The sequence below is a fragment of the Protopterus annectens genome, chromosome 6.part0 (genome assembly GCF_019279795.1).
Source record: "Protopterus annectens isolate FY-2018-M chromosome 6.part0, PAN1.0, whole genome shotgun sequence".
Classification (NCBI taxonomy): Eukaryota; Metazoa; Chordata; order Ceratodontiformes; family Protopteridae; genus Protopterus; species Protopterus annectens.
The window spans coordinates 475,625,204-475,640,689 of record NC_056737.1 but is presented as its reverse complement, the minus strand read 5'-3'; the positions used below and the strand labels follow the sequence as shown (position 1 = coordinate 475,640,689).

Here is a 15,486-nt window from a genome sequence, read left to right as displayed (position 1 = left end):
GCAGCATTATGTTATGAAGTATTCCTGTGAGAAGTGTATGTTGTCCATGGCATATCTGGAATGACAACTCTTGGCATGCAGGCCAGAAAATCTTGAAAACTGCTTGCAGTATAAAGAGGCATGAACTGTTCCATCTGGCAGTTTTGTTTCTATGACATCTAAAGATTCCATAGCAAACAAACTACTCTTTGCCTTATTGCTATTTAGGTAATGAACTAATTCCTACAGCTTATCTAGACTACCTGTTCACAACAGCCAATAATCATCAAAATATCAGCACCACATTTCAATATTTTTGGGAAAGGGGTTGGAATGGTGATAAAAACTCAGAGTTTGCTTCTTTTTATGGTGTTTTCAGAGAAAATGCCACTAGGAATGAAAAAAAAAAAACGGACTATAAATGACAACCACACATATAGTAGTCTAGAGATGACAGCTTCCGTCCTTTTATTTTTAAGGAGATAAAAGGACAAAAGTGCTTCTCTTTATACCACTATATGTCTGGGCAGTCACTTATATCCCAGTTTTTCATTCTTAGTGGCATTTGCTTCTTTTGATTTGTTTATTGCTATGCCGCAACACGCAGTTATTTTTTGGTTGGTTTGTAACACCATGAAAAGGCCTGAGTAAATGGGTGCAAAGATGGATCCCACTGTAGTACCTCTCAACTATAAGTAACAGGAATTTTCAAAGTAGAAAACATTCTTCCCCAGAACAATCCAAGTCCAAAAGAAACTGACAGAATGAAGCAGAATAAATATACCAACAGATGAGATCCACCCCCCCCACACATGGTGTTGATATGCAGAGGCTTTTCACATTTCATGTATAAATAAAAGTATGTTTGCTAATATGCAAGTTATCCAAAGCCAAAATTCTGTGGCATCTTGAATATGAGAGATAATACAGCACCAGCAATGGTTTTAACTTGTTTTTTTAATAATGCAGAGAAGGGTTCAGTAAGCCCCTATCTGACAGCAAACAAAAAACTATGGAAGGTTTATGAACATTACGTTTACACTAGTGTTACCTGCAATAAAAGATATAGAGAGTATCTAGTGGTGCAGTCTATTCTTGCTTTTGTTCTATATGTACATGCATGGGTATTTGTCACTCCATATGTATAGCCATGTTCTGTTTTTAGAAACTTAAGTTGTTTTTGAATACTTGATTGTTTATATACTTAAAATACAGATGCAGTTTTTGTAATCAACACCAATTTTTGCAAATTACACATATGGCCCAAATGAAATTATCTGTGCCTCACCTTCAGAATACTCCTGTTCTCCAAAATCAATTTTAATCCATTTCTAAATGCTCTCATTCCCAGCTGCAAAATGTCAAATAGATAAACCTGACACTTGGTTGCTATCTGGAAAAAGAAAAAAAAAATATTTTAATAACACAGTAAAAGCACAAATTCATTTCTTCCACAACTGATTTTTTTCACTTTACAACATACTAAGTCAGTACTTAGTTTAGAACTTTCACAGAGGGAATTAGCATGCATAAAGTCATAAAAGGACAATTACCCTTTTTGACAAATAACGTTACAAATCTTATATCAAGCCTGTCATTTGGAGCATAACACTGAGGCATCAGGACTGCTTTCACAATAGTCAAGAGATTAACAGCAAATCTTTGAGGGAAAGACTTTTGTAACAGTAAATGTAATAAACAGGCTTCTAGTCAGAAATATCAGTCAACATCTATCCTGATTTTTTACGTAGTCAAAGATCCACTTACATCCAGGTAGCCCTGCTCTTAATCTTCTGCTCACCCAGTGACAGATGGCAAGCACCCCATAAGAAAACATTAACTGGACACCTTAAATGCTTCCATACCAGAAAACTAACCAAGTAAACGATAAACAGTCATAGCAGAAGCCAACCAAGTATTTGCTAATGCTAAATGTTGACTTACACTAGTGATGGATTGCAGCAATATACAGACGGAGAGGGAAAAAAAAATGAATCATGAGATAAGAAACTCCATACAAGTCTATTGTATGGATATATGCAAATATGTCTACTCAAATTATCTTCCTCAGCACAGCCCATTTTTAGTGGAGCCTAAAGAACACGAGCACTGAACATTATAACAAAAAATACAATGAAAGTAAAAGAACCAAAAGACATGTCTCCATCAGAGATGATAATATAGAGGATTGTGATCAGGTCTCCAATCGTAATTGACTTACAATGTGTTTTAAACACTGATGCCAAGAAATTAACTTCAAGAGTGACATACAGAGGTGAATCGCGGCAACCAGATTAAGACCACATAATAAAAGGTAATAAATTGAAGATAAGATCATAATTTTGCAGTCTGTGGTGCTTTATCTGCTCCATGTACTGCTGGTTATAAAAAAGTGCAAAATGTTTTACAGGTTTTGAAAGCTAGTAAAGCACTTTGCAAGCGCTGTCATACTGCAACAGCAAACCTATCAGCTTATTTTCTTAAGCATGTGCGTGTCTGAGTTTGGGTGCATGGAGGACAAAGGAAGAAAATAAAGGACAATTTTTAAATTTTGCTGTAATTTACTTAAATTAATGGGACAACAGGTGTTCGTTCAGTCAGGCTAAAACAGATGAGTCTTTGTGGGTTCTGTTCAAGCAGCTTTGTTATGTACAAACACATCAGGATTGAGGCTTAATAACTTTAACTTACATAAACTTATAAACAAGCTAGCTATTACACTCATACATGCTCACTTTGGCTGCACTCTCAAAATGACACTGAAGTTAGCATGTTTTTGCTATTTACATGCACATGCTGACCTTGAAATGCTTCTTAAAGGTACAACACAAACACACATTATTCTACATCCTCCCTCTTAGAAATAAGTCATGCAATGCTGACAACATTAATTGAAATGCAATCAATACAAAATTGTTTGTCATGCAATTATACAGAAATAAATACATATAAATAATTATGTAAAATACACATACAAACTAACGAAGAGAAAATTAAATACACACACAAAAAAAAAACTTTGAAATTCAAAGACTAATAGAAAAAACAACCCACACCAGTATATTAAGCTTTCATACCGAGGTTGCTGTGTATTTCACACTTTGGAAATGCGACAAAATCGTGTGACACAAAAATTAGGATTACGTCTAGCAACTGGGGCTGTCTCTGCTGAATGTTCAACTTTAGGGACATCAGGAACTTCATCAGGAATGGAAGTAGAAGTTGAGACACATTCTGCAACAGGAACATTGTCTGAATTGCTCTGATTATCTAGTGTTTGTATCACAGGAAAGTACAGTTTTGTACCTACCATAAATGTAGATGTTCGAAGATCCACATTGCTGCAGTCCTTACACTTGGGTAGTCCGCTGTCCTCGGTCGGCCCGAATATCAAAGTATTAGGCTGACGTCGGTCAAGGCGCATAAGACTGACATCAGAACGTCAGGGTACAAATGCGCATGACCGACGTCATATCCTCAGTCTTTTCTTGCCCCAGATGTCAGAAGACCCTAAACAGAAAGGTCAAAACCAAAAGACAGCAAAAAACAACCAACCACCCGTGTACTAACCATCTGTACAATATATACAATATTCACAATATGTACAACCCAAACCACACAACCGCCTCTAACTACAGAGGGGAAGGAGGGAGGGTAAATTGGACTGCAGCAATGTGGATCTTCGAACATCTACATTTATGGTAGGTACAAAACTGTACTATGTTCTTCATCTCACATTGCTGCAGTCCTTACACTTGGGTAGAATCCCAAAGCAGAGATAAGGGAGGATGGCAAACCTATAAAGCAGTAGGAGCTGCCAAAATGCCCTGTAAAATTGCAGTGGCAAAACCAGCCCTCGATTTAGAGTAAAGTGGAAGGTGATAATGCTTAGAGAAAGTATGCACTGAACTCCAAGTAGCTGCCTCCAAAATATCTTTAGTTGCCACCCCTTTAAAAGCTGTAGAAGTGGCAGTAGCCCTAGTGGAATGAGGCCTAATCCCAGCTGGAATCTCCTTACCATGATGGGAATAACAGAAAGCAATACAAAACCCAATCCACTTAGAAATAGTTTGTTTTGACACAGGCTTGCCCTGAGAACCCAAAGCAAAAGAAACAAATAACTGCTGAGACTGCCTGAACCCTTTAGTTCTGCTCAAATAATATCGCAACTGCCTGTGTATATCCAAAGTGTGCAAAATCTTTTCCCCTTTATTTTGGGGGTTTGCATAAAAGTAGGCAAATGAATAGTTTGGTTTAAAGCCACACTAGAAACCACTTTAGGCATAAAGGAAGGATTAGTACGCAAAGATACCCTATCCTTATGGAAAATTAAGAAAGGCTCAACTGCCATAAGGGCCTGTAATTCAGAAACCCTTCTCGCAGAGGTAATGGCTAACAAAAAGCAGTCTTCCATGATAAATATTTCAACTCAGCAGTAGCTGCAGGCTCAAAAGGTTGTAGAGTGAGTTTCTCCAACACAAAATTGAGATCCCAAGCAGGAGTAGGAGCTCTCGTGGGGGTCTTATATTCTTTGCCCCTCTAAGGAATTGCTTAAACAAAGGATGAGAAAACAATGGTGGGTCACAGTCATAGTGAGCAGAAATTGCTGCAGCATGAACCTTAATAGAAGAGAAGGACAAACCTTTGTCCAGTAACTCAGTAAGATATTGAAGAGCCACACTTAAATTAGGCTTAGAAACATCAAATGCCTTTGCTGCACTCCAAAATAAAAATCTCTTCCATTTATCTGCGTACACTTTCCTTGTACTAGGCCTTCTGGCCTCCAAAATAACATTCAAAACTTGCTGTGGAAGCTGAGACCCCCCCAGGGTTTAAAACAGAATATGCCAGGCTGTCAGGTGAAGAGAGTGAAGTTTGACATTGAGTAAATGACTGTTCTCCTGAGACAGCAGGTGTGGAATCGAAGGTAAAGGCCATGGAGGCTCCCGTACCAGACTTCTCAGTAGTGGGTACCAGTGCTGTCGAGGCCAATCTGGAGCTATTAAAATCATCTTTGGCTTGTCCTGTCTGACCTTCAGAAGTACCTTTGGGAGGAGAGGCAGAGGTGGAAAGGCATACACATGAAGATTGCTCCAATTGAATGAAAGAGCATCCACTTTCCAAGCTGTGGGATGAAACCTTTCTGTGCAAAACTTTGGCAGCTGGTAGTTTAGTGGAGAAGCGAACAGATCTATGTCTGGAGTTCCCCATGACACTGTCAATTTCTGAAATACATGAGGATCCAATTTCCACTCGTGGGGATCCATAATTTGTCTGCTCAACACATCTGCTAAGGAGTTCTGTGCTCCGGCAGAAACCTTGCCTGAAGATTTAGCTGTAAACTGAGAGCAGTCTCCCACAAAATCATTGCTTGTCTGCATAGAGGATAAGAATGTGTTCCCCCTTGCTTGTTGATGTACCACATGACAGTTGTGTTGTCTGTTAGAATCAACACCTGCCCTGGAAGAAGTAAATCCTTGAAAGCTATTAATGCAAATTGGACTGCTAACATCTCCTTCAAGTTGATATGTAGATGTAGAAGTCTGGCAGGCCACGTGTCTTGTATCCACTTTCCATTTAGATGAGCTCCCCAAGCTTTGTCTGAGGCATCTGTCGTTAGAATCTGACTCGCCTCTGGCCAGGTCACAGAGAGTCCCTTGTTTAGGTGACATTCCTGAGCCCACCACAAAAATTCCTTTTGAATGACAGTGTCCATATCTTGGCAGTGCTGTGTCCATACATTTTTGAGATACCATTGTAGCTTCCTCATATGCAGTTTGGCATTGGGAAGCACCAGAATACAAGATGCCATGAACCCCAAGGCTTGAAGGACTGTCCTTGCAGTCAGCCTGGACTGATGAGACAATTGATGGAAGTAAAGAGAAAGATTCTTTTGTTTGTCCGGGGTCAAAAAGGCCATCTGGGATGCTGTATTCAGTCTCACACCCAGAAAGCACATGTCCTGAGAGGGTACTAGACTGGACTTTATTTCGTTCACAGAATACCCCAGGCATCTTAGCACTGCTATCACATAGTGTAAATGATGAAGAAGTTTGTCCTTTCCTTGAGCCAGAATCAGGCAATCGTCCAAATAATGATAGATCTGTATTCCTTTTAGCCTGAAGAAAGCTATCACTGGAGCCAGAACCTTCGTGAACACTCTGGGCGCAGTAGATAAGCCAAAGGGCAATGCAGAGAACTGATAATGAGAAGTCCCAGTCCGAAAACGCAGATACTTCCTGCAACTTAGCCTGATAGGAACATGAAGGTAAGCCTCCTTGAGATCCAGAGTCACCATCCAGTGATCTTTGCCCAGCAGAGGTAGAAGCTGTTGTAACGGCAACATTTTGAACTTGGGAATGTCCAGATAAGTGTTGAGGATAGATAAATCCAAAATTGGTCTCCACGTGTTCCCCTTCTTTGGTACTAGGAACAGGCGAGAATAAAATCCTAGGCCCACTTCTGGCAGAGGGACCGGTTGTATGGCCCCTATTTGGAGCAGCAGAGAAATTTGTTTGTGAGCCTCTAGTCTTTGCTGAGGAGGAACGTCCGGCATGCCTTTGAAAGGAGGCAAGGTATGGAAATAAAACCTGTAACCTTGGTATATGATATCCAATACCCATCTGTCTTGGGTAATCAAACTCCAATTTTCCTTGAAAAGTGTCAACCTTCCTCCCAAAGGTGCTGCCAGGCAAGAAGGATCTGGCAGCTGAAAAGGTAGGTCATTGGGCCTGTTTACGAAAGGACTGACCCCTGCCCTCACCTGAAGATTGTGCAGGAGAACTCCCTGTTCTAGGTCTGAAGGAGCTCTGAGCTCTGCCCCTACCACGTCTAGATCTACCCCTAGACTGGGAATCATAAGAAGGGTACATCCACCCCTTAGCAGGCCAATTCCTACTAAACTTCGGAGGCTGGACTTGCAAAAAATCTTTAACAGTCTGCATAGACTTAGCCTTGTCTTCCATTTTCTTCAAGACTGACTCCACAGGTGAACCAAACAACACATCAGACTGTAAAGGAGCATCCAAAATCCTTGTCTTAACATGTTCAGACAAATTCTGATCCCTCAGCCAGGCGTGCCTGCGAAGAACTGACCCAGTGGCAGCCACCCTAGACGAGGCCTGTATAGCATCAAAACCACATTGTAAAGAATGCTTACCCACCTGTTCAGAGACGTGTACCAAATCTTGTAGTTCCTTACACTCAATGCCTTCCGCCAGAGCATCTACCTTAGACTTCAGTTGAGAAAGAAGATAGTTTTGATATTTCAACATGTGAAACTGGCAATTCAAAGCCCTCATAGCTAAGGTGGAAGAAGTATAGACTTTCTTTCCCCATCTATCCAAAGCTCTGGCCTCTTTATCTGGAGGAACCGGATTTTTTACAACAGAGGCCTTGACACCCTTAGGTCCCTGACTAACAGTTTCTGGGTCCGCCCTAGGACTCTTATAAAGATATTTATGAGCCTCAGGCACCCTATAATACCTATCCGGTTTAACAGGAGCAGGAGGCAAAGAATCAGGATTAAGTGAAGCCTCCGCAAACACATCTTCCACAACATCCAGAACAGGAGGTATAGCCAAAGGCCTATGCTGGGGTAAAAGCAAAATTCCCTAAGCCTTTTCCTGGAATCAGAGAAGTCCTGACCTTCCCACTTAAAATGTTCCCTCATGGAATGAAGAGTCTCTGAAAAAGAAAAATCCTCTGGAGGAGAATCAGAAGGAGTGGAATCATCTGCATCAGAATCAGAATAAGGAGAGTACTCCTGCAAGTCTTCAGCCGAAGACTCTGAAACATCTGAAGCCTGCTCAAAACTCCCCAACTCTGGTTCGACCCTAGGCCTCTTATCTGGAGGGGGCAAAGAACCTCTAATCAAAGTAATTAAATCTTCTGCCATTTTAAGCATGTGCTTCTTGGGCACAGATCCTGAAGAACTAGGAGTGACCCCAACAGAAGCTAAACCTGGCCTGCCTCTGGGAGAAGCCTTAGAAACAGAAGGAGAGGGCCTAACCACCCTAGGCAGGAGGGAGTACAGTAACCTGAGAAGCCCCTTCAGCCTGACCTGCCTCCTGAGAGGCCACATCCTGCAATAACAAAGTCTCCCCCTGGGCCTCCAGAGAAGCCTCCGCGAACCACTGGTTCCACTGACGCTCTAAAGAACCGGCGTCCGCACGGACGACTCTTCTTGCCTGGGCTTAGCTGCCTTGTCTTTGCGCTTCTTGAAGAAGCGGCCGGAGCATCCGACGGCATCTTATAATTGCACCGCTTCCCAAAGACCAACCTGGCACAATCTAACCTTCGGCCAATAGTGCGCTTATTGAACCTAGCACAAAAGCGACACCCAACAACGCCGTGCTCAGGCCCCAAACAAGGAATACACAAAGTATGATAATCTCTATGCGGTATCTGTTTCCCACAAGAAATACAGTTATTCACTTTTTCTGACATCCGTTAAACCACTGAGGCAAGAAAAAACTAAAATATTCCCCAACGGGGTACTTAGCCAACTTTGACTCTGTCTGAAACTCCGAATTCGAAAAATTTCAGAATGCCGAACGGCACTTGCAACGCTGCTTCTGCATCGGACCATGCGGCAAAAAAGACTGAGGATAAGACGTCGGTCATGCGCATTTGTACCCTGACGTTCTGATGTCAGTCTTATGCGCCTTGACCGACGTCAGCCTAATACTTTGATATTCGGGCCGACCGAGGACAGCGGACTACCCAAGTGTAAGGACTGCAGCAATGTGAGATGAAGAACATCAATGCTGCGATATCGATTCTGGTACAGAAAGTTGTCTGCGATTTCTCCTGTACTCCACAACCTCAGATTCTACGAAGTAGGATTTCAGCTCGCTACATATACCTCTTACTTGACCAATCCGGGTGAAACTTTTTGGTGTTTGTATCCTCACGGTCTCTCCTCCTTCCAATGGATGAAGAGATCTGCTCGATTTATCATAGCTGGACTTCTGGAAAGAACACTTTCTGAGTAATTGGACTTTAGGCCTCAACAAACTGAAAAAATAAGTTATATACTCACCATAACGTTCCATCTGAGTAGTTCTACTTCATTTGTCTTCAACCTGTGGGATACCAGATCCAAGCCGGCAATCTTACTGGCATCTGCTCCAAGCTCCTCCCCTTACCCATAATACACCTCCACTACCTTCCAACTCCCAGACTGAGTTTGCTGATTCTTATACTGATAAGCCGACCTGAGAAGATACTTCTGACCAATAACTGCAGCCCGTAGGTTGTTCATATGACAATGTCTGGGGAAGGAGGGAGGGATGGTTGAAGACAAATGAAGTATAACTACTCAGATGGAACGTTATGGTGAGTACATAACTTCTTTATCTGAAGCAGTTTACTTCATTTGGTCTTCAATCTGTGGGACAGAGTCCCCAGCTACAAAACTCCTGGGTGGCCCTCATGGAAGGATATTCCGGAGCACCGTGGAACCAAAGGATGCTCTCCTTCTGGAAGTCAAATCCAATTTGTAATGAGAAATAAATGTATGAGATAAGGACCAAGTCGATGCAGAACAATCATCCAAAGAGACTCTAGAGCAAAAAGCCGCAGCCGTAGCCAAAGACCAAGTGGAATGAGCTTTCACCTGACCCGGAGGAGGCATGCCTCTGTTCTTAATACACCTGAAGTATGCATGAAGAAATCCACTTAGCAATAGTGACCTTGGAGATAGGTTTACCTAAAAAGGGTTTATAGAAGGATAGAAAATACTGATCGGATTTCAGGAAATTTTTAGTCCTGTGCAAACAGAATCATAACTGTCTATGAACATCCAGCAGGTGGAGTTTGTATTCCATCTTGTTAGCAAAATTAGGAAAGAAAACTGGTAAATTGATGGTTTGATTGATATTAACTGGTGACGTCACCTTGGGGAGAAAGGATGGTTTGGTCCAAAGGGAAACCCTATCTTTGTGGAAAATCATATAAGGAACTTTGACAGAAAAGGCCTGTAGTTCTGAAAACCTTTTTGCAGAGGTAATAGCCACCAGAAATGCTGTCTTCCAAGATGAGAATTTTAGATCTGTGGTTGCAGCGGGTTCAAAAGGCAGAGCAACCAGAGCTTGAAGAACCATAGTAAGGTCCCATGGAGGAACAGGATCCTTGTCTGGGGGTCATAACAGGAAAGTCCCTTTGATAAAGGCTTTACACAACCTGGAGGAGGCCAGAGGAGCAGAATTCTCAACCACATGAAAATGAGAAATAGCAGCCAATTGAACCTTGACAGTAGAAGAACTAGCTCTGTGTTGCAAAATATCTAGAAAATCAAGAATGGCAGAAATAGGAGCCAGGAAGGGGTCTAAACTCCTTTGAGAGGCCCAAAATGAAAAACGTTTCCATTTAATGAGATAAACCTTCCTGGTAGAAGACATATGAGCAGCCACCAAAATGGACCTAACTTAGGAGGATAATCCAGGAGTTCTAGCAATCATGGGAACTGGAGCAGCCAAACTGTGAGCTTCAAACTGTCCGGGCTTGGATGAAGAACCCCCGATGGGTGGGAAATCAGATCCTGAATGGGATCCAAGATCCAAAGCGGAGCCAGAAGGTGAGACCAAAGAAAGGGAAAACAAAACAGGGCAATGAGGATCACTTTGCTCCCCAGTCGCCGAGCTTTCTGTAGAAATCTTGGAATAAGAGTTACTGGAGGGTAAGCATACAGAAGTCCGGGAGGCCAAGCATGAACTAGAGCATCTCTAGGGGACTCCCCCAGCAGGAGGTTCAGACCGAAAAATTCACTGCATTTCACGTTGGAAGGAGATGCAAAAAGATTTCAGCAAGGCTGACCCCACACGAGGAAGATCTGCTCCGCTACTGAAAGATTCAGAAACCACTCATAAGGCATCAGAATAGTCCGACTTAACCTCTCCGCTAGAATGTTGGACCTTCCTGGAATGTGCGTTGCTATGAGAAAGCGACCGGTGGAGATTGCCCATTCCCACACTCTCATGGTCTTGGACAAAATAAGACCTGGTCCCTCCCTGTTTGTTGATATACCAGACCACTGACATGTCTGACTGAATTCCAATGGTTCCCAGAGGAAAAAAGGCATGAAGGGCCTGCAAAGCTAAAAGGACCGCTCTCATCTCTAGAACGTTTATGTGCAAGCTGGTCTCTACAGGGGACCACAGGCCTTGGACTGTCCTGCCCGAACAGTGCCACCCCCAACCCAAGTTGTGAGGCGTCTGTGGTCACTGTGGCTTCAGCAGGGGCTGGAACAAAGGGTTGCCCCTCCAAAATGTCCGGAGAACACATCCACCATATGAGGGACGACCGACTGACTCGACTGAGTTGTATTGGATAGGACAATGGAAGTTCCAACAGGGACCACTGTACAGCTAGTGTCCACTGTAGAATTCTCATATGTAACCGGGCACACGGGAGAAGCGTTATGATCGCTGCCATTGAACCTAAAGCCCTCAACACTGATTCCACTGTTGGAAGATGAGAATGGTAGATTAGAGAGACATGCATCCTCAGGTTTTGTACTCTCTTTGAGGTCAGGAAGATTTTGCACTATAATGTATCTGTCCTTGCACCAATGTAGTCTATCACCTGGACAGGATCTAGGAGTGATTTGGATGCGCTGATTGTGATCCCCAAATGCAGGGCAAGGATTAAGAAATAATCCCTACTTTGAGAGAGTAGAAACCTGGTAGGAGCACTGAGGAGCCAATCGTCTAGGTATGGGTAGACCTGAATCCCCTGAAGCCTCAGGTGAGCCGCTACCACTGCCATCACTTTGGTGAACACCCTGGGGGCTGTGGTGAGACCAAAAGGTAGGTCTCGAAATTGGTAATGATCGACTCCTAGCTGGAAGTGGAGGAACCTCCTGGAGCTTCTGTGCATTTTTGTGTGATAGTAAGCATCCTGGATGTCTAACAATCACATCCAGTCACTCTCTTGCAGGTAAGGCATGATAAACTGTAGTGTGACCATCTGGAACTTCTCTTTGGCAACTGACAGGGTCAGTGTAGATAGGTCCAGAATGGGCCTTAAGTCCCCTTTTTCTTTGGCACCAAAAAGAACCTGGAGTAGTAGCCCGATCCAGACTGATCTGGGGGGACGGTTTCAATGGCTCATTTCTCTAGCAGCTTGGAAATTTCCTGTGCTGCTGTCTCCCCTTGCATGGGTGGTACGTCTTGGGAGGTGTTTGGGATATTTGGGAGGACCCACAAAGGGGATAGAGTATCCTCTGGATATGATCTGAAGCACCCAGCAGTCTGATGTTATGGACTCTCATGCCACCAGTTGCAAGGACAATCGTCCCCCGACTGCCTCCAGAGTAGAGCAGTCAGGCCACCCCTCAGGTTTGCTGTCTGAGAAAGGTTCTCAAGACCCAAAATTCCTCTGACCCCCCCCCCCCATGCCTCTGGAGGAAGAAGAGTATTGGGTGTCCCGGGAATACTGTAACTTCCGGAACCACATCTTCTTTTGCCCTCTCTGGTTCCAGAAAAAGGACCATTGAGAGTCTGAAAAGCGGATTCCGATGGCAGACAGTGTCTTCCCATCCTTCTCACTCTGGACTAAAGTCTCTTTGACGATCTTACCAAAAAATAAGAAGCATTGGCAAGGGACGTCTAGAAAAATTCCGAGAACTGACAGTCTGAGCTAGGCATTGCGCCACATGGACATACCGGACCAAGCCGCCCTAGCCGTTCCTTCAGTAGCATGTAAAAGGAGTCGCATGGACATGTTAGAGACTGCTTTCAAAGTGGCCATCCTCGTGGAGAAAGAGTCCCTGTCCTCCTGCAACTTGGACTTAGGGGGAGACTCCGCCAGCTCCTTGACCAAGTCACATTGGAGTCTCATGAAGTGGGCCAAGTAGTTCAGCGCCCGAATAGAAAAGGTAGCTGAAGCAAAAACCTGCATCCCTAAGTGGACCATCATCCACAACTCTTGGTCAGGAGGATGAACCGAGGAACTCTCCTAAGCTAGTTCCTTCTTAGTGGCTGCTGCTACCACCATAGCATCTACAGGGGAGCCCTTGTTTCATGCTGGCCTATCTGAAGGTGGACACAAAATCTTGCCAGGTCTTTTGGGAAGTGGTTCCATGGTGTCCGGCTCCTTCCATGCCCGCGAGGTGACCAGGTCCACCAAGGGATCTGCGGGAAGGGACACCCACAAAGAAGATGGGCCTGTGCTGAAAGCCTCCAGGAACATGGACTCATCAGAAGGTTTGGGGGCAGACCAACCTCCCCGTTGGGAAGGATTTCCATTATGTCTCCAAAGGAGACATCCACAGGAGGTGACCTGGGGTAACTTTCCCCATCATCCAAGTTTGTATCCTCAGTGAGGAACTCGGGGGAGTCCAAGTGCCTCTGAGGCACATCTCCAGTGGGGCTCTCCAGAGGTAACTCGCAAGCCACTTGTTCCTCAGGGGGAACCATCTGGGGTTCATTGAGCATGGGTTATCCCTCTGGTAAAATGATGGCAAACGTAGAAAGAGCAGAGGGGGTCGGGGCAGAGCCTGAGGGTACAAGTCAGGGGTCTCAATCCAGCAGAGAGATCTCTTTCTACCAAGTCAAACGCCGAGGGAGAACGAACCTCCTGTGGAACCAGTAAGGAAGACTATCTCCTCAGGTCAGATGAGAGAAATCGGAGCCGGGCCTGAAGTCGACGGAGCTCCGAGGAAGGGAACTTGGCCCGACAGCAGAGCCGATGGAAAGGGTTCCACTCGCTCGGATCCGAGCTGGTCGGATGAGACACACTCCAGGTAACTGTCGGCGTCGACCCCCTGACTAAAGCCATCCTCGGATCAGAGTACTCCGAACCCAGTGGATTGATCGGAGAAGGATAAACCGGTTGACAAAAAGGAAGCAACCTCCCTCCTCCTGAAATAAACGGGGCTGGCAAGACCCCCATCTGGATCGCAGTACGAATGAACCTCTTCACCATTTTATCCACGTCAACTTCTGATACGGGCAGAGTGGACCTTGACAAGGCCACGAACTCTGACCTTGCAGGTCGGGACACCGAGGCCCTAGATGTAAAGCGTGTCTCCTTCGGCACCGGGGAAAACCTTGGAGATCGGAGCCGAGGGGAGTCACGGATTCTGTGTCTTAACCGGTGAAGGGAGTTCCGAAGACCTCTTGCGTTTCTCTGACCTAGTTCTTGGCTCTCTCTCCTTCTCTCTGCCCCTTTTCTGCTCTGCTTCCACAGGCTTTGACACGAGAGGTAGAGTCCCAGCCTGGGAGGGAGGAGAAGCAAGGGCAAGAGAAGGAGGAGAGGCAGCCACAGTAGCCACTATGACTGAAGCCGAAGACAAGGCAACTGCCTCAGAAGAAAGAAGGCCTTTCAGGGCCAAATTAGCCTTCCTTTTTTTGATTGTGTGTGGGTTAAAACCAGCACATATAGAGCAGTCTGTAGTAATGTGGGTCATGCCCAGTGTGGCCATCTGCTGGGGACAACTTAGGGCTAGACTCAATGCATCTTTTAAACACAGGCTTATAGACATTATATCATAGGGAAAAACAAGAAGAAAAAAAATATATTCTCAAAATGAAAACACCACTCACCACACTTGCACACAGAACACACTGAGGGGGAAGAGGAAGCAAATCCACACACTAAATACACTAAACTAAGCTAAACAACAGTAAAGGTTTGAAAACGAGACGCATCGAGTGGGGGGAGGAGAAAGGGGAGCCTACACCATCACTATCCTAGAGAAAAAAGGCACACAGAACACACTGAGGGGGAAGAGGAAGCAAATCCACACACTAAATACGCTAAACTAAGCTAAAGAACAGTAAAGGTTTGAAAACGAGATGCACCGAGTGGGGGGAGGAGAAAGGGAAGCCTACACCATCACTATCCTAGAGAAAAAAGGCTTTCTAAAAGCTTTAACACCCACTTACTACCCAGAGCTCTGGAGATCACGATGCTTCAGCTAGCCGTGGAAAATGAGATCTGGGGGTTGGAAGGTAGTGGAAGTGTATTATGGGTAAGAGTAGGAGCTTGGAGCAGATGCTAGTAAGACTGCCAGCTCAAATCTGATATGGATCCAGTACCCCACAGGTTGAAGACGAAATGAAGTAAACTACTTCAAATCTAATAAGCAATGTTGTTATGGTTTGCCTGGATAGAAGTCTCTGAGCAGGCAAGCCAAGTATATTGTTGCAGGGTATGTTTCTGAGATTGAGTAAATTCGAGGAGACATTGGTATTATCACGCTTTGACTTCTCAAGTAATTGCTTTGCACTCTGTACTGCACCATTCAGCTGCTCCATTTCATTGTGGATATTCTGGACTACTAGAAACAGGTAAAGTCTCATACTTTTGCAAATTTCTGAAACAACTGACTGGTAAATCGGGTACCATTGTCATTAGTAACTTTGTGTGGACTACCATGGACTGAGAAAAAGAAGTTATGTCGTACCATAACGTTCCATCTGTATTGTTGATCCTCGTTCAGTCATTACGTATGGGTATCGGTTCCAAGCTCGGAATAGAGCCGGCCATTTTCCAAGCTCG

At 44.4% G+C, this 15,486-nt stretch overlaps 1 protein-coding gene across 1 annotated transcript in view; it reads right to left on the bottom strand.

The window, feature by feature from the left end:
- EXD1 (exonuclease 3'-5' domain containing 1) overlaps positions 1-15,486 on the bottom strand; it is a 1,269,330-nt gene that overhangs the window by 590,663 nt on the left and 663,181 nt on the right. The window contains exon 7 of the mRNA XM_044074207.1: positions 1,268-1,372. Within this exon, the coding sequence (XP_043930142.1) occupies positions 1,268-1,372 (105 nt within the window). The remainder of the gene's footprint in view (positions 1-1,267; positions 1,373-15,486) is intronic.